The sequence below is a fragment of the Astyanax mexicanus genome, chromosome 14, assembly GCF_023375975.1.
Source record: "Astyanax mexicanus isolate ESR-SI-001 chromosome 14, AstMex3_surface, whole genome shotgun sequence".
NCBI classification, from domain to species: Eukaryota; Metazoa; Chordata; class Actinopteri; order Characiformes; family Acestrorhamphidae; genus Astyanax; species Astyanax mexicanus.
The window spans coordinates 8,049,025-8,070,083 of record NC_064421.1 but is presented as its reverse complement, the minus strand read 5'-3'; the positions used below and the strand labels follow the sequence as shown (position 1 = coordinate 8,070,083).

Below are 21,059 nucleotides of genomic sequence, written 5' to 3'. Positions count from 1 at the left end.
TATGTTTTTTTCTTTTCATTTAGAAATAATAAAGCTATCTATGTAATTCAGACGTAACATAAATGAATGGCTATTTCTGCTCTGTTCCAGCAGTTCTAGACTGTGTGATGGGTTTTTTGTTCTGCTGTCTGACTTTTTAAAGCAGCGACGGCTTTTACAGCACAAACAACAGAGAACTGAGAGCACAGTCACGAGTACATCCATTTACCTGAGTAACTGTGTCTGAGTGATGTATGAAGAAGGTAAAAATGGTGTTGATGATGCAGTGACACAACCACAGCTATAGAGGGCATTACTGTATCTCCTAATAGACCAGAATACTGTGCTATTTAATCTAATGATAAAGAAAAACTACACTTTTAGAAATACAGCTCAGTATAAAGGAGATAAGAGTGTGTGTGTGTGTGTGTGTGTGTGTGTGTATGAATATGCAGTTTATGCAAATCTCAAATGACACACTTTTTATTTGTATTTTTTAGAGACTGTAAGTGAATAAATTATCTGAATCTGTTTTTTTTTTCAAATATTAGAATGAATTAAACAAATTATGGATAAATAAAGCATATGTATTATATTTATATGTGCCACTGATTATTTTTGTATTATTTTATGATGACAATACAAATCAACAGTATACATTAATCAGCAGTAATCAATCATGCAAATCAGTGGTAATCATATATTTAAAAAATCAACAGGCTGCCCACATTAATGCCTAATATAACAACATGTACTACATATACATTACAGGACACTGTGCACTCTGTGGTCGGCATGTGAGATCTTATTCTATTGAGTGTTTTATTACTGGTTTTTATAACTAAAACTAATATTATTACATTAGTATCATTGATATTTGAATGCTAACGTGAGATTAAATAAAAACTGTATTAATACAGTAAGCAGTGAATTCATGAATTATGATGAAGCATTTCTTTCCAATCATCATCATCATTAATTAATTTTCTTTAACTCCAACAACTATCAGGAGTAACTGCACACATTTTATATTATTCTGTATAATCTGATCACATGCATGTGCAGCTCTCTATTTTGCATATCTTTTTCTTAGCATACCTTTATTATAATCTATTTGTAATATCAGTCTGGTTTTGTATGGTTTATTGTGGTATACAGTAAATACATTAAGGGGAAGTTACTGATGCTGTTATAATCTGAAGTTACAATTACAATAATTACAATAAAAAAGCAATGTAATACTATTATTGATTGTGCTTATTATTAATGAATGTGATAATACACACTTAAAAACAGAGGTAAGATATAAGTACTTTCTTGTACTCACTTTTCATACACTTTTCATAAAACTTATAATATTGGTCTTTAGAATTGGTCTTTAAGTATTTAAGTCTTTTCTAACAGCAGGAAGTACAGATTTGTACCATTTAACCAGCCAAAAGGTAAATGTGGTATTCTGTATCACTGTACTAATAAACAATATATGTATTTTAATTACATATTTTTCATTTGAAAGCCAGTCAATTTTGGATCATCAAGTTCTTGACAAATATTCAGTTGATGATAATGTTTATAATCTTTACTGATACAAAATCATGTGTACAAAAAAGTTGTACCTCAATTTAAGGTACAGCTCCAGCAACACACTTTATACTCTTTTAAATACAAATCTGTACTTATTTTTTTGTGATTTTTGAAGTTATCTGATTATTCAATTAAACATGTAAACAACATACGCTAATTTTGGATTCTGATAAATCGAATTAAGGCCTATAAATCTAATTTTAGCATTATTTCAATCAACACTTTTACTATATTATTATGTTCAGATAGCAGAAAAACTCTAGGTTTATATAAATCAGCCAGTAATCAGATTTCTACAGAAGCATGTTATGTAAACATCACACTTCCTGCCTTGGCTTTTTAAAAACATGGATCCACTGTACCAGCAAAACATGATACAATAAGAATTATTTAGCTAATTAGAAACTATAAAAACAAAGATAAAACATAAAAAATCATATTTGCCCATAAAGTGTCTCTATGCATGACTCATGTGAACCCAAAGTATTTTCATAATCTGATTACTGATAAGTGCACGTAAACACACTAATCACATTACTGACAAAATCTGATTCACTGCAGTTCTCCAACTATTAAATTAAATTAAATTATTAGCATATTGCTAATCATATTGTTGGATTTGTTTAATTGGATTTCTTAATTGTCTTAATTGGATTATTGAGCCATGTCATCTGCTGGTTTTGATCCACTCTGTTTTCCTGGGAAATCTTACAGCACTTCATGCTTCCCTCTGCTGAAAACGTATATGAAGATGCAGATTTCATTTTCCAGCAGGACTTGGCACACTGCCAACATTTCCAAAAGTACCTTATATCTTATATAATATTCAAATTTTCTGAGAAACTGATTTAAAAAAAATAAATATTACACGCTCTGTGTGTAATACATCTATATAATATATGAGTTTCACATTTTGAACAATTTAAGTAATTGAATTTGAATTACTGAAATAAAGTAACTTTTCAATGATATTCTTATTTTTTAAGATGCACTAGAATATATAATAGTTAAATCTGATTATTGCCTAATTTATATAACCCTTTAATTCTCCCATTATTATTATTATTATTATTATTATTATTATTATTATTATTATTATTATTATTATTATTATTATTATTATATTTGGGGATTATCAAAGTGCATGTAAATGTGTTGAATTGATTATTGTCAAAATCAGATTCATCGGCTTAGTAAGTGGATTTAAACACACTTATTAAACTAAATAAGCATTGCCCATTATTGCTTTGCTTCAAATACAGAAACTTTACACTTTACAGGAGAACTATTTTTAATATTCTAAGCCATTTCTGAGCATTTCTGTTGGTCGATTTGTCATTTTAATCTAGATACTATATCAAAAAACATCTGCCCGATTCATATTATGTGAAAAATTGAAAAATGCAAATGCAAGGTTTCTGCATGAGAGTGAAGATATAATAATAATTTAAAGCAGGCGTGATCTGTTTAAAGTCACTCTGACCTTTATATTTTGTGCAATGTTTTGCTGTAGTGAAATAAATAAAAAGAGAAAAGGACAGAATCAGACTTGGATTTCCAGGTAAAACTGATAAAATAGACTTTAATTCATCATGCAACTACACAGATCACTTCTCTTCACATGAATTTACCAGGTTTCTGAATACAAAGTGCTGAAAATATTCTTTTATCTGATGTCCTGCATCATACACATTCAACTTAGCACACATACGTATGGTCCATAGAGTAACTCCATACCTCACATATTCACTTCTGTGACTGTTTCCACCCACAGAACCAGCTCACGTCTCACCTGCTGTACCTGTCTGGACTGCAGGTGAACCTCCAGGCAGATAAACATGGAAAAATTCAGCCGTTAAGACATTCAGCAGCATCTAGTTTATACAATACTAATGTCAAGTGTTAAGTAAATGGAAATGAATGGAGGTCTAGTTGTGGTTCTAGCTTTTAGTGCTCATATTTTTTTTATTTCAAGTTTATACAGTTACTGTTCTGTCTGCTCTAGACTGTACTTCAGAAGAATGGTCGGCTGCAGGAAGATGCAAATTGCTCATGTTCTGAAAACTGTATGCACCTTAAAAATAGTGGCAGATGGCATCCAAGCATATGTAAATACATGAGAACTAATTATCATTAATACAGCAGCCCTAAAACTCCATAAAAAGTGATGGTTTGTTGAGTCAGGCTCACCTTATGGCTCATTTATGCTCAATGTTAAATACGGAAACAAATACTGTGTGAACATATGAACATGAGCACCTTCAGCCCATAGTTTGCATTAATTTTTTTATCACTATTTGTGCACATCTGAAAGCTTACAAATACAGACAAAGCCTTCTTTTAGTATTCCTAATTCATTTATTCTGTATTTGTGAATATTCTCTAGAATCTTATAGATACATATGGAGTTTTCTTTCCATTCTTTGCATTCAGTTTGACTGTATTTGTTCACATTCACATTCTATGAAATCTTCTGGTTACAGGAAGAGCCTCATTTCCGTACTTCTTTATTTCTGCAGATTCTCTGAATGCCTATTGATATGGATGGAGCTTCATTTCCGTACTCTATGTTCATTGTTTCTGTATTTCCGCAGATTCTCTGAAATGTTCTAGATACGGAAAGAGACTCATTTCTGTACTCTATGTTCATTACTTCTGTATTTCTGCAGATTCTCTGAAAGCTTATCGATACGAATTGAGTTAATTTCAGTACTCTATGTTCATTACTTCTGTATTTCACAGATTGTCTAAAATGATCTAGATACGGAAATAGACTCATTTCCGTACTCTATGTGCATTACTTCTGTATTTCTGCAGATTCTCTAAAATCTCCTGGATATGGATAGAGCCTCATTTCCGTACTCTATGTTCATTACTTTTTTTAATTTCTGCAGATTCTCTGAAAGCTTATCGATATGGATAGAGCCTCATTTCCGTACTCTATGTTCATTACCTCTGTATTTCTGCAGATTCTCTAAAAGCTTATCGATACAGATGGAGCTTCATTTCCGTACTCTATGTTCATTATTTCCGTATTTCTGCAGATTCTCTGAAATCTTCTGGATACGGAAAGAGCCTCATTTCCGTACTCTGTGTTCATTACTGCTGTATTTCTGCTGTTTCTCTGAATTCTTATGGATACGGATGGAGCTTCATTTCCGTACTCTATGTTCATTACTACTGTATTCCTGCAGATTATCTGAAAGCTTATCGATACGGATAGAGCCTCATTTCCATACTCTATGTTTATAAATTCAGTATTCCTGCAGATTATCTGAAAGCTTATCGATACGGATAGAGCCTCATTTCCGTACTCTATGTTCATAACTTTAGTATTCTTGCAGATGCTCTGAAAGCTTATCGATACGGATGGAGCCTCACTTCAGTACTCTATGTTCATTACTTCTGTATTCCTGCAGATTGTTAAAATTTTATTGATACGGATGGAGCTTCATTTCCGTACTCTATGTTCATTACTTCTGTATTTCTGCAGTCTCTCTGAATGCTTTTGGATACGGAAAGAGCCTACTGTCTGTACTCTGTGATTATTTCATTCATATTTGTGTACTCTCTGGAAAAATAATAAAGACTTCTGTCCGTACTCTGCACTTATTTCATCCGTAATTAGTACAAATTCTCTTAAATCTTATGGAAATGGTCGGAGCCTTCTGTCCGTACTCTGCATTTATTTTGTCCGTATTTGTGAGCATGCTCTGAACGTTTATGGATATAGATCAAGCCTTCTGTCCATGATCTTTGTTCACTTTTTCCATATTTGTGCACTTTCTTTAAAAATGTATGGATACATAAATCGCCTTCTGTCCATACTTTGAATGTATTTCGTTTATATTTGTGCACATTTTATAAAAGCTGATGAATATGGACAGAACAGGGCAGTATCACTGGAAATTCTTGTGGCAGTGTAGTCACTAGTTGAGCAAACTTCTCCCCCCTGATCATTTGACTCACTAAAGTCACTGCTTCAATACTCCACTGGGTGGCGCTAATCAAAGAAATAGGGTAAAACTGCAGTGAAAAACATTGGTTGTAAATTTCTGTGAATCCAACACCAATAAATCCATAATTCCTGGTATTTCCTTATCCCACCCCTAGGTGGAACTGTGGGTAACCATCGGCTTGGAAGGATACATCAGCTGCACCCTCAACGTTTGGACACAGCTATTATCACACCCTGCTCTACCGTCACCATGTTTGTAGTTGCTTGTTAAAAAAACTTCTGGTTCTATAAACTGCCTTCTAGTGGATGTACTGTTTAACATCCATGTAAAGCACACATACAGTAGAAGCAGGAGGGCATTGAAGGTTTTTCTGTCTAAAACGAACATATCCATTTTTGTATGTAAAGGGAGTGTAAACGAACCGTTATTCATTTCAAAGTGCAGTAGTTCTAACAGAGTTTACGATATAATGGCCACCAGGCAAGCAGATTAAACCTTCTTAGAGGAAGAGTGGAAGTGAGGAACACTGATCATTGGTCTCCAGACTTTATAAAGGCTTAGTTCAGCTTACTGCCGAACCCAACTTTATATACACTTGTAGTAGAAAGAGACTAATGCTGCATTTCATTTAGCTTGAAAGTTGGGTGATATAACAGTTAAACAATGAGATAATGGTACATTAAAAAAAAAAAACAAACATTGAGCTAAAGAATTTAAAGCTAAAGTTGACCAAAAATGGTTTAACCATCATTTTCCAGTGTTTTATGTTGAATCTAACCAACATATCTTCAAATTTTTATGCTCCATGTTAGCATTGTTAGCATTGTCCCAGGTTGTTGTAATTGAACACCATGAAAACATGGTCCACATATAAAAGTTGGACAGTACTGAGTGTACAGCTTATTTAATGTGATACAAATAGATAGAAATGTTAATAAACTGTATTTAATACATAATACTAGCTGCTGATTTTACTACTGTTGAGTTGCAGAGCAGCCATCTTGGATTCTGAACTTTCTGAGTAGAAAATCTGACTTGTGTGTAGGGTTGCAGCAGTAATACCATATATAGTATACCATAGTATTAAAACACATGGTTAGCATACTGTGTAGATTTGCTTCTTATCAGTATTGGTGGACCAAAAGCCAATGGAGCAAATGGAGGAATTAGAAAAAGGCAGTGTAGGATTACTTTGGATACCCCCTAAATGAGTGCAAGGTTCATTGACACTGTCAACAACTGTCAGCGAGTAATCCAGCTCAGAAAAACAGCATCAGCATCTCTGCTGACAGTCGCGCTCTAAATCTGCCAAAGTTTGTTATTAGCTTTACCACTATTAGCTCACTCACTTAAATTCTGCAGAATCCAGCTGATGTGAACTTTGCGGCTTTAACATGGCTGTTAGTAACGAGGCTAACATGCTATTTAAGGCTTAATTACGTAGGTTGTGAGGGTGTTACAGTTGAAATCTTTACATTTCTACTTAAAACACAGAAATTCTGCCATCCGATTTAAGTTTAAATGGAATGCAGCATTATTCTGCCTACTGTTATACAGCAAAGCCTCTTCTAACCACACCTGAGCTTCTGTTCCACTTATGTTTCACGCATTTATAGCAGCTATGGAGGCTTTTTTTAGCTACAGTACTGCACAGGTTCACAAATAAAAAAGGCAGAGAATTGGCTAACTGCCCTATAGCAGGTTCTGTACGTGAACCTGCAGCATGAACAGTACGATACAGCCTCACAGTTTTCTTCAGCAGTCATGTCGGACTTATCTGTCCACACTGGTCTCAGCCAGTCTGTTGTTCATGATGCCCAGAGCTCCGACTCCACCAGAGAAATCATTGTGCCGGTTGGAGGAGCCAGATGGTCGTGGATGGCCGTTGGCCGTCTCCGAAAGCTGCTTCTGCATGATGGCCAAGTTGACCTTATTGGCGGCCAGGAAGTCTCGCATGGAGATCATCTCCCCGGACATCCTGCGGCCGTCTGTTTCACTCTCGTTCACGGCGTCCGTATCTATGGAGATGTTGCGGACGCGCGTCCGGAAGTGGCCGGGTACCACCGCGTTCCTGCCCGGCCTCATAGATCTTCTGGGGCAGTGTCGGCAGGGTATCTCCAGCTTCTTCAGAAGCCAGTTGAGGACTTGTTTGATGACAATGGATATGACGTTAAAGAGCGAATAAATGCAGCATGCGCCCATCAAGATAAAAAAGAAATTGCCCAGGCTGTAGAGAGTCTGGCTCTGGTAGGAGGTCCGTTGACTGCTGACCATGTCCCCGAAGCCGATGGTGCTGAAAGCTACAAAGCAGAAGTACAGAGAGTCCAAGTACGCCCATCCCTCCATGGAGGAGTACATGGCCGAGGCACAGCAGGATATGATCACAGACGCCACGCAGAGGATCAGCATCACGCAGTAGACCGACGGCTTCCACCCCGCTAAACTGTCCTCCCCGCGGTGCCGCGTGTCCCCTGGTCCCTGTCCTCCGTCGTGAGGTAGCACCCCTTTGCGCCGGTGCTGAACCTCATGGCAGGACTTGAGCACGAAGGCCAGCACGGTTATAATTCTCTCCAGAAACAGGTTGAAAAACAGGATAGTCGCCGCACAGCCAATTAGTCCGTAAAAGATCAGGAAGATTTTGCCGCCGACCGTGGCTGGGGTGGTCATCCCAAAGCCTGGAGGGTGAGAGTAAAGGAGGAGACTTAGTGACCGTGGCAATTAGCATTAAAAACACCACACTGAACGCTTTAAATCTGGGCATGTGGTTTACAAAATATCACACTGGATTTGTTGCTAAGTTACCCATATGGAAATCTGCATCATCATGAATTATTCTTTCACTTCTTCAACATTGTGAGTTATCCTGGGGCAAAAAAAAATGACCCAACACTATAATTAACTACAGCAACACCCAGCTAAATTACCTTTTTCAAACATAAAATTAAATGGCTTTACTTAGACTGACTTATTGTATGTTTATGTTTATTTGTCAGAAACAGTAATGATGTTTCTGGGTCAGTTTGACCCGGTGCATGTTTAATTATTCAAAAGATGTTTAAAACCAAAAAAATCCTAACAAGCAGTGTGAATTACTAACTCTATTACTAATTATACTATCAATATTTAGTGCAATAGTGTTTCTTACTTCTAAAAGGTAATGATTCAATTAGTATAATTTACTTATTTACACATGTTTAAACTTTTTTTTAAATGTTTTACTACTTTATTGCTTTTAAAAGACCAACAAATAAAACAAAGTTTTAGTTTTTTAGTTTTTAGTTAGTTTTAGTTTTAGTTTTTGCAGGGGGTGTTTGCTAGTATGTGAGATGAACCATTTTTATATCATATGTTGATTACACTAATTAAGGCAGGAAAAAAAATACTTTTAACTATTTTTCTTTAATTTTCAAAAAAATTAAAACGGGTCAATTTGACACAGAACAAAACAGGATGGTTAATTAATAAATTAATTTATGTAGTTATGCAGGCATTTAACATTCCCTGATCCACAATGTTCTGTGTGTACTGTGAATACACATTATTGAAGGCATTACGTTACGTCCCACAGTGGCAGTGCAGTGGGTGGCAGTGATCATGACCGGTAGAATCTGGCATGAATTGTCCTTAATAATGAGTTAATAATGACAATAATGAGTTTTTTAATAGGAAATAATATCAATATAATAAACACTACATGTCCAAAATGCTTGTAGTCACCCCGGTAACACTTTATAATAACTTTCATTAATATACCCATAACTAATGATTAATAACTGTTATTTTTTACATTTTTAGAAACTAAAAAGTTGCACATCACATTTGTAAATACTAATAAAAACACTGGCAATGGGTACTGCAATTGATGAACATTTGTCTGGTTTAAAATTTGTATTTACTATTCTGATGAGGTAATGATTTGCTAATATTTTTTAATATGAATATCCATGATGATAAATAAGTGTTACCGTCACTCCTTCTAATGAATGCATTTATCTACTTTAAGATGAACTCATTGATGTCCCATTGCTGAGATGTGCAAATACACACACACAACTTGTCTAGTCTTTGCAGAGACGTACTGCAGAAAGAAGAGGACTCTCTGGAGCAGATAAAGAAACATGAACCTATTTTCACCAGGCTTACATCCAGGTATGAGCTAGAGGCAAATAAAGCCCCCAATATTAAGCTGTAAGTAGCTGGGGATGAGATGGGGTAATGATCATCCAACATCCTGGCCTCACTAATGATCTTAAAGCTGAATATAATCAAATATTCACAGCAGTTTTCTGAAATCTAACATTAAGTCTGCCCTGGACAGAAGAGACAGTTTCTCCAACAAAATAACCAAATTTTGAATAGCCTTGATTTCAGAAGAAATTATAAATAAGCAGGTGTCCCAATACTTTTGTCCATATAGTGTTGCTGGGCGACATATATCTATTCATAATGTTCTGTAGCTTATGCATATTTTCATTAATAGTTCAATTCATATTTATTGCAGATATCGTAATGCAAATGCTTGCATCTCCAAAAAATGAACATTTAAATTACATATGGTCATTATCTCTCGCTAATCGTAATAAACACGGCTGGAAGAAGTTCAGCTGTGCTGCCATGGAGAACAAAACTCCATTAAAAAGCATTTTAATTTTACTCAGTAATAGGGGAGTTTCCCAATGTAGTGAAGTAAATTACTTGTGTCAAAATGAACTTGAGTAAAAGTAAAATTACCCAATTTAAAAACTACTTTAAAAATGACAAATTACTCATAAAATCTACTAGTAAATCTAAAGTAAATGTAATTAGTTACTTTCCAACTCTGGTCATTATAAACAACAATTAGTATTATATTAAGCATTATAATGTATTTATTTGTGCTAAAACCGGTAGTCTGTAATACAGAGTAAATTACTATTATTATTACTACTATTATTATACAGTAATATGCTGTAATTTTCCTTAACTTCCCTTAGCTATAATTTTGCAATCATTTAATTGCTATTTTTTGCCATTAATTTACTGTACTTGTACTGTATTGTTGAATATCAGCAATGACTAAATTGTAATGTAAATAATATGTCTCAAAAATGTTTCAATGATAAATAACATAACATAATATATACACCACTTTTGTATGTTTTTTACTGATAACAGTGGGTTATTACATTGATAAATCAAGAAAACAGTAAATGGGATGGGATATATATATCCACGTTCCACACACTGTGCCAGTTAAAGCCCAGTTAAACCAGTAAAATTATGTTCTGTATCATCAAATATGCAGTTAATTGATATGCATTACTGCTCCGGAAATTACACTGTGATGCAGCAAATGTCATTTGTGATAACTGTGACACATTCCTAGCCTGTTTTTTCTGTCCACTCTTTTCTAAATCACTGTAATTTTAGGCTTAAGAATTATAATTATCCTACTGTAAAATAGTACATGCATATTAAATGTATGTAATAAAGACATCAATGTAATATACGTACACATCAATTCGCATAGGGTTAATTTAACACTACTGTGTTTATAGAAGTGCAGCAAGAAATGAGCACCATAAGTGTTAATTTAACACTGGGGGTTTTACTGTGAAGCCTGTGAGAAGGGGGATGTGTATATAATCATTTTGCCTTAGATATGAAGGAAACGGCTAAAATAAGAAATTCATGTTCTAACATTTAAATGAAGCCAGCAAAATGTCCACAATTAGCTTGAACTCAAATACATTAAGTCAGTTTTATGTAAAATTGGATATTTCCAAACATTATTCAACTACCTTGGATATTTGTGGCTACATATACATTCAAAATGAGGTCTAATTTAATGTATAATTTATACGTTAGCTTATAATAGCTGAGTTTAGCTTGTTACCATTGATTGCTTCTTTTTTGTTGGCTTTTCACACAATCTATTTGCATACTGAGAGTGTGTCCCCCCCTGTTTCTGACACTCACCATCAGTGTGTAGTCATTCTCCCCTGTCTACCTTAGATAAAGTTGTAGATGATACTGTATATTATGATTAACATGCTTGGCCTCTGTGTTGTAGGCTGTAAGAGCAAGCAACACTGTATTGGCTGTGTGCTGAACTGTTCACTCTATACTGTTTATCTATATACTGTCTATAATCTCTATCTAATTTTCAATTACTTAAATGAAATGGCTTACTTCAGATATATTTTATTCCCGTTACATATTCAACATATTGCTTTTTATTTTTTATTCAAGCAAATTCACCTCATCCATCCATACAGTGCATAATGCTGCATAATGCTGCTAATGCTATTCCACACAATTTAATTCTGCACCATCACCAAGTGTGCAGAGTCAAAAATAAAGGTGCTTCAAATAGTTTTTTTTTGAGTGATCCCATAAAAGAACTCATTTTTGGTCTATAAAGAACCATGCTTATAATAGAGCTTTTATAATAGAGCTGTGTAGGCGTGATTAACCTTTATATTGATCCTCGGCTCCAAGTAACTCAGCAGACTAAGACTTCAACATACGTCTTGTGGAGACAAGAATCACAGACGTTGAGCAGGGCATGCTCGCTGAGTCACACCACATGTGAGAACTGGGCAAACTAAAGACATAAAAGTCTATGGTTGGTCATTAAAAAAGAGCTATACAGTTGTTGGACATATGCTGGGTCATGCATCAGCAGCTGGAGTCTAAGAGACAGCACAACTGGCCATGCTTTCTCTGGTGTGACTGCCCACTAGACACACCCCATACCTGCACTATTGCTTACACTGGCACTGTCATAGCCACTTTAATTCCCCCTACTATATGCACTCATTAACTTTTACTTTGAGCTTTTATACCTATATATTTGCACTACTGTTTATACATGTTCTGTTTTTACTGGTACTATCATTGCCTCTTTAATCTATCCATCAAACCTAACTGGTACACTCTCACTCTTCTATTGCACTTTTGTCTTGTGTCTCTTGTCTCACATATGTCTGTACCTGTGACCTTGTTGTCAATTGTGGATCATGCAGCTGGATTTAGGGCTTGATATTGTGTTGGTGTGTCTCTGGTATCAAAACGCACAAAAGGCATGAACTAATTATCTTAATTAATCATGGGTGTGTTTTGGGGGTAGGGGTGTAATGTGAAATAAACCAATCAGTGTGTCACTTGTCATTCCCTTTAAGAGGCAGGTGAGCTCTGACTTTGGTGCGTTAATATCTTAACAGTGCCGTGCTTTTGTGTGTCTCAGCAGAGGATACTAACCTGCGTGTTCACACTATGAAGAAACACCAGCAGCTCATTTAAAGGAACAATAATGTTATTTTATTCTTTATTCTGTTTATTGTTGAGTTAAAAGTCATGTTGAGTTAAAAGTGTGTGTTTAAGGAGTGGGGGTGTGTGCGAGTGAGTGCACCTATAGAAATGGACTCTGACGATTGACTGTTGTCATGGTTTAATCAGTCAGTGGAGCACCTGTGTTTTCCATCACCAATATATATATATATATATATATATATATATATATATATATATATATTATATTTTTCATGTTAAGTTCACTCTATTTAAGTGTACTCAAATCATAGTTAAATCTACACAGTTTACTTGAGTTGTTTCTACTTTAAATAGCCTGTAAATGCAAGTTGTTTTTTTAAAGTGTGTAAAACCCGATAAGTTGACTAAATTCAAAATTTTGTTGTAACCGATTACCTAATAAATTTTAAGTTCAAGTAATATAATACAGTGAACTTAACAAATACATATATATATATATATATATATATATTTAAAATGAATATTTTCCTGAACTTCTTTTTAGTCTTCTTTCTGGTTTCATTCAACTATTTTTTTAAATACTCATAGAAAAGTAGATGAAAGAAAACAGTTAATAATTAAAAGTACTGAGAGCACAGAGAGAACACAGAGTTACTGCAGCTCAGTAAATGATGCTCGTTCTTACAGCCTACAACACAGAGGCCAAGCATTTTTTTATAATAGGTGATCTACAAGTTTACCTAAGGTAGCCCCGGGAGAATCACTACACACTGATAGTGAGTGCCAGAAATTGGGGGACACACCCAGTATGCAAATCGATTGTGACAGAAGGCAATGGAAAATAAGCTGTTAATGGCAACAGACTAAACTCAGTTATTATAAGTTGGTTCAACTCAAAGATCTCAGTTTAAATGTATACGTGCCCATGAATGTTCAACTAACTCAAAATAGTTGAGTATTGTTTAAAAATCTCCAATTTTATGTTGGAGTTCAAACAACTTCTGGGTTTACAGTGTAGAATAGGTTCAAGTGTAAAATATCAGTCATGTTCATTATTATTTCTGTGATTTTCTGTGAGTTCCCGCCTTTTTTTTAGTTATCAATTATCATAAGTTAAAGCACTTAAAAGCAGGGTGTATGGATGGGTCTCAAAATGAATGTTTAAATACCACACAAAGAAATGAAGTAAAGTTTACTAAAAGAAAGTATTGACTGAAGTTTAGTTCACTTATTCACTCTATGTAACATTAAAGTCTTGAAACCGAGTTGAAGTTACTTAAATTTATCTGAAATTAAATTTACGTAAATGTACGTTTTTTTAAGTAAATTTTAGGCATCATTTTTTGAGTGCACAGGCCCAACCAGCCAGTATTGACTCCACTGGCACCCCCACTGCCTCTTCCAGGCTATAGCTTACCGATAGTGGACACCACCGTACCCACGAAGTACAGCGCTCCAGGAAAATCCCAGCGAGCTTTGAGTCCATCCACCCTCACGCCGGCCATGCTGGCCTCCTCATAGTGCCTGAGGAAGCTCTCCAGGTCACTCCGGCTCAGGTTGTGCTTCTGGCTGAAGTTCTCGAACCTCTGCATCCAGCGGGCCTTGGCCTGCTTCTCCTTGGGCTGCTCCAGGGCGGAGAAGACGGCGGCGCCGCACAGCAGGTACAGCAGGATGAGCAGTGCCAGCATGGCGAACCGCGCTGTGTCCTGGCTCACGGGGGCAAAGCCCGAGCAGCCTGACCCTCGGCATGCCATCATGTCCCGGCCGTGACAGGACACAGCGGGGGGGTCCACATCCTACAGCTCAGCGTGCTAGCCATCACTGGTGGTCTTCACGTGTGATGGAATCTGTAGTTTTCGGACAAAAGGAAAGAATATATGGGTCAGACACACAGTGATCCTAAAGGTGGATTTTCACAGACATGACAGAGCATACATTTTGGTTTGCATAGATTTCCCAGACTGCATGAATAATTTGCCCAAGCTCAGCTGATACTGTATACAGTTCTGGAAAAAAAATAAGAGACCACTTAATGATGATGTTTTCCCTTGATTTTACCAAATTAAAAACCTCTGAAATATAATCAAGAGGATGTTGGATGATCACAAACCATCAGACCAAGCTGAACTGCTTACATTTCTGCACCAGGAGTGAGAAGCATAAAGTTATCCAAAAGCAGTGTGTAAGACTGGTGGAGGAGAACATGCCAAGATGCATGAAATCTGTGAATGAAAACCAGGGTTATTCCACTAAATATTGGTTTCTGGACTCTTTATGAACTTTATGAATATGAACTTGTCTGGAAGCTTTGTATCTTTTATTTTGTTGTTGTTTTAGCCATTTCTTATTTTCTGCTCTAAAAAGCTCTAAATGACAATATTTTTATTTGGAATTTGGGAGAAATGTTGTTTGTAGTTTATACAAAAAACATGTTAAATTTACTCAAACATATATCTATAAAAAGCTAAATCAGAGAAACTGATTCAGAAACTGAAGTGGTCTCTCAATTTAATCAGACATGCAGATTTGGAACAAATGTGGTTTATTTATTTGGCAACCGAGGAATTGGCACAACCAGCACAGATTTCCATATTATACTCGGCAACTGCGGCTGTGTATTGACAAGAACTTGGCAATATGATACGTATCACAATACATTGCGATGAGTGTTAAAAAATCTGATTAAAAGAAAAGACTACCAGTTGGATCTAACAATAGAGTACAACACTGCTTTCTAATGGGGGGGAGGGTCTTAAACACAAAGCTAAATGAACCACTGTCTGACACCAATCTTTAAATGTAAACTAATAATACTATTGATATTGTGTTTTTGAAAATCCCTACAGTATTGCAAAACAAAATACCTTATAATACCTTACAATATATCAATATTTCTTACACCCCTATCAGCAACTAAGGTGTTGGAAAAGCAATGTTAATTCGTCCTTTGGGCCAGAATCAGACCAAGAGCCCTATTTTAGCAATCTTTAGGTGAATAATCAATTACGCACCGTGCTGCTTGATTTAGGGTGTATCAGTGCGTCTTCGCTATCACAACGACAGGAAAAGTATGACTCAAAGGCATGTACTAAATGGCGAAATGTGAATTAATCCAATCTGCATTTTGCTTGCCATTTCCTTTAAGAGCCAGGTGTGCTCTGACTTGCTTGTGCTCGGATTGGTATTTTAACAGCACATCACTTCTACACTTCTCATGAGTGTAAATGTATCGGCTTACTGTGAAAATTGGGTTTGTGCACTGCTGCATGTCCTTGTGTGGAACAAGTGGGTGCGTATATGCGATGTAAAGCGTTCTAAAGATAGCAATACGCCAGAAATATACCTGAATACAGCTCATTTCAGACTGCGATGCCCATAATGTATAAACATTCACAAGCGTCTTTTCCATTTAAAGGATGCAGACGTGAAAATAAACTGTTGTGGGGTGTAAGATTACAATCAGCATTGTGAAGTGCCTTGCACAGGGTGTAAGATATGGCTCGTAGATACAAACTGGGCTGATGCAACTTAGTTTAAGGTATTCAGTGTGATTCTTGCTATCTGGATTATCATTCTAAGGATCAATTTCGTGGACAGGCATTCCTGGACTGCTGTTTTCCTTTCAGTGGAAAAAGACCATTCAAAATTCAGTGTAGTCCAAAACTAGGCTTAATCCCTGTCTGGAAAACTAACCCCATATGTTTCAGCAGATTCAGTCATTCATGTTTAGCATACAGATTAGGCAAATGTTTGCCAATATAAGCAAGCATAAACTGAGCAAATATTTATTATGCATGTGCATGGCAATAGTAGGCACACAGTATAGCTGTATGTGTTTAGCAATAACAGGCATGCATTTAGATTATATAAGTGAGTGAGTTTAAAATGCACAGACTGAGCATATGCCAACTAAGCATATACAGAAGTTGCATTGACTAAATCATTTAGACTACGCATTTGTGGATACACAGCTCTGGAAAGAAATAAGAGATCACATAATGATGATGTTTTTCCTTGATTTTATCAATTGTTTAGTAGTAGAACCTGCAGTAGTTGATTATTGTTATTAGCCAGTGGGGTAGCAGTGATGACTGATGTGGTACTAGTAGAACAGGGGTGGACAATATATCACTTAAAAAAAAGAAGATGCAATCTAAACAAAATTCTAATGAATAAACCCAAGATATGTCATGTTTTATCTGCTTATCAACTTAATCAATGTACATTTTTTTAATTTTATTAAGACTACAAAGTGACTGAGCTAAATACAGCTCTGGAAAAAAAAATAAGAGACCACTTAAAAATGATGAGTTTCTTTGATTTTACCAAATTAAAAACTTCTGGAATATAATCAAGAGGAAGATGGATGATCACAAGCCATCAAATCAAGCTGAATTTTGAATTTTTGCACCAAAGTTATCCAAAAGCATTGTGTAAGACTGGTGGAGGAGAACATGATGCCAAGATGCATGAAAACTGAGATTAAAAACCAGGATTATTCCACCAAATATTGATTTCTAAACTCTTTCTGAAAACTTTATAAATATGAACTTGCTCTGCATCTTGTCTGTAGTTTATAGAATAAAACAACAATATTTACACCTACACCTATAAATAGCAAAATCAAAAAAACTGATTCTGAAGCTAAATACTAAATCTTCTCCAGCACATCCTAAAGACTCTTAATAGGCTTAAGGTCTGGACTCTGTGGTGACCAATACCTGTGTGAAAATGATGATCTCATGCTCCCTGAACCTTGCTCTCTTTTATAAAATGAACCTTATGAATCCTGGCATTGTCATTTTGAAAGACATCTGAAGACAGTGACTACTGTGAATAGAGCAGTTGGAGTCCAGGGAAGACAGGAAGACCGTCAGCAGGATAGCTGACAGCAGGATTGACTGTATGCGGAGCTTATTGGGGGGGTGATACAGGCAGTAACCCTTCCCACCTGTTTCTTATATGGAATCACCCATAAACTACTATATAAAAAGGCACAGAAAAAAACAGCTTGAGGACAGTTTGGACCCACCTTTAAAAGTCATATCACTGTTATTAAAACATTTTCTATCTCAGTAGCATATATATATACTAATTTCAAATTATGATCCAGCCCTATTTGTCGAATATTCATACACTATCCATTTGGCTAATTTAGGCTGTTCATATTAGGGAGAGCACAAATACAGTATTTAGAATGAGGGATCAGTTTCTCTGATTTGGATATTTATAGGTTTATGTTTGAGTAAAATTAACACTGTTATTTTATTTTGTAAACTACAGAAAACCTTTCTCCCAAATTCCAAATAATAATATCATAAAAATGTCATTTAGAGCATTTATTTGCAGAAAATGGGAAATAGCTGAAATAACAAAAATGATGCAGAGCTTTCAGACCTTAAATAATGCAAAGAAAACAGGTTCAAATTCATAAAGTTTTAAGAGTTCAGAAATAAATATTTGGTGGAATAACCCTGGTTTTAATCACAGTTTTTTAATGCATCTTGGCATCATGTTCTCCTCCACCAGTCTTACACACTGCTTTTGGATAACTTTATGCTGCTTTACTCCTGGTGCAAAAATTCAAGCAGTTCAAATGTAATAGATATTGACCACTTTAGGGTTAAGCACATAGAGATTGTGCTGAATATATAAATTTCACATATAAGAGTACTTAACATTGTCAAATGATTAAGTGATGTCTCATCTAATTATTAATCAGCACTAAGACATTATTTAACATGCTTAAATTTTAGAATATTGTAAAGGATGAATTGAGACATTAGTTTAAAATATTCATGTCTTAACTAATGTAAAATGAGGAATTAGTTGAGATATACTGTCTTAAGTACTGTTATTTATACATTAATGTACCCTTATTGCAACTAGTGTTACCAGTTTAACTATATAGGATGAATTAAGTGTGACTGAGTTTTTTAGCTTTCTTGCCGATACAGCCAAACAAATAGCCCATGAATAGCCAATGATCCGTTTCTGTAATAGAGAAGGTGCTCATTTTGATTATTAGCAAGAAAATCAACCTTGTATCGCCTTACTGTTCCATCTAACCACATGTCCTTATTTCACCCCATTTAAAGGTATATTATTTAAACTTGTATACATATAATTATTGACTTTTTCATATATGTTATATGTCTAAAGACATATGTCTGGCTTTATCACACAGAGATGTGTCTAGGTCTATGTCTAGATCGATCTCTTATACTCTTTCTCTCTATAGAGAATAACATATCTGAAATCTGCAGATATAGATACTTATCAGTTTATTTCATAGAGGAATGTTTTCCCAGGCAAAGATTAAAAGATTAAGCCAAGTCTTAGAATACACAGTATATCTCTTTCAATGGAGAATCCTTATTCATAGCGATGCTTAGTCTTGGACTAGTTTACATAATGTTTAATACTAGGTATGCATATAGCTCATATAATATGTCTAGTTAACTAATATGTGTTACGAATAAAGGCTATATATAATTTTTTATCTTATTTTTGTATTTATGTATTTCTACAAAAAACTTTTGCAATGCATTAAAACAAGATTAAGAACTGATTTATTTATGCACATTGATTTTACATTGATTCAGCACTATCGTTTGTATTAAACTTTACCTACATTAAATATGTATATATATATCTTGTTTGTATCCGTTTCTACTGTAATCTTACAGTGTGGAATTTGACATTTAAATAATAATAATAATAATAATAATAATAATAATAATAATAATAATAATAATAATAATAATAATTAGTATTATTATTATTACTACCACAATTATTATTATTATTATAATTATTATTATCAGGGGGAGCCCCTTTCTTCTGAAAGCATTGTGATTGTAGATTCAGAGCCCCAATAACTCAAAACCTTTAAATAAACGTTTATTCAATGTCTGAATTTCAACACTAACCAATGCAATGTTAAATAAAGGTTGTTTTAAGGTTGTTTTTTTCCATTATCAAACTTAAAAGACGTAATGCAACCAGAAAACCAACGTTTATCCAATTTTCTCTCTGCTATCATATGTGACATGCCTATTATATTACATATGAGAATATAATCAGAGTATATGTTCAGCAGCAGCAGCAGCCCTGCAGTTCGGCTCGTGTATATAAACTGTGCAGATGTCAGATCTCATATAGAACATGCACATGCACATGCATTAACAGACACGTCTAGATTCAGCTCATGCACATCATGCATATGTTTATCTATAAGTGGCACGTGCCTAGCAGTTATAGATTATGCAAATGCAGCCCGCGTGCATCTGTTCTCCCACCTGTGATCAGAAGATCCATCAGAGCGCATCTCTCAGCCTGAACTCCTGCAGCTCGACTGAAGCTCAGCTGATCGGAGCGGCAGCTCTCTCTCTCTCTCTCTCTCTCTCTTTCTCTCTTTCTCTCTCTCTCTCTCTCTCTCTCTCTACACAAACTTTCAGCAGCCCCATCCGTTTTCAGACAAGCCACGCCCCCCACAGACGGGATTGGCTGTGGGTATCCAGCGCTAAGACTGGCTGAGAGTTCTTGCACATTATGAGTTTCTAGCCAATCATAGAAAAGCAGTAGGGGAGCTATAAGCCAATCCTAGTGCAGGGGGAGGGAATACAAGTGGGAAACACAAATAAACCCCAGGGTCTTCTGCCAATGAGTTCATACAAAAAAAAACGACATATACAAAACAGTACAAAAATAACTGTATAAATTATTATTAATTTCACCCACCCAAGATGGCGGCGCGTTAACACGCAGCGGCCGCTCCGGGTCTGTTAAATGGTGCTTTTGTGTTACTATTTGTCGTTTTTTCCGTTTATTTCCTGCAAATATGTGCATCGGAACACCCGTGCACATGTTCTACCACCGCCAGACCCTGCTACAGTGGAGAAACCAGCCAGAAAACACGCTATCGGACGAGGTTCTGCAGACGCTACTTGAGCTTAGCCTGCTAAGAGACCCAGGCCGCCAGCCCGCGGTGTTTCCTGACGCCGGAGCCCAGCGGAAGTGCCATCGCAAGCGGTGCGAGCGTAAGCGTAAGCGCGGAAAGAGGCTAAAGGCCTAGACGGACTAGCCGGACTAGTCCTCCAGACTCCAGACGGACTGTTTATTATCGCCGGAGATTTCAACCACGCAAATCTCAAGTAAGTGCTCCCTAAATTCCATCAACGTGTGGACTTTGCAACGAGAGGAGCGAGCGTGCTGGATCTTGTTTACACAAACATCCCCAGCACGTACCTTTGAACGTGATGCCTCCCTCCCTGATGCCCT

At 35.8% G+C, this 21,059-nt stretch overlaps 1 protein-coding gene across 1 annotated transcript; it reads right to left on the bottom strand.

Annotated features, from left to right (window-relative positions):
• Positions 1-3,134: 3,134 nt before the first annotated feature.
• kcnk13a (potassium channel, subfamily K, member 13a) lies at positions 3,135-20,159 on the bottom strand. The gene is made up of 3 exons (XM_022673233.2): positions 20,078-20,159; positions 14,194-14,623; positions 3,135-8,197 (listed from the first exon to the last, which is right to left on the bottom strand). The coding sequence occupies exons 2-3, from the start codon at positions 14,531-14,533 to the stop codon at positions 7,296-7,298; spliced, it is 1,242 nt and encodes a 413-aa protein (XP_022528954.2). The 5' UTR covers positions 14,534-14,623; positions 20,078-20,159; the 3' UTR covers positions 3,135-7,295.
• Between the last annotated feature and the right edge of the window lie 900 nt (positions 20,160-21,059).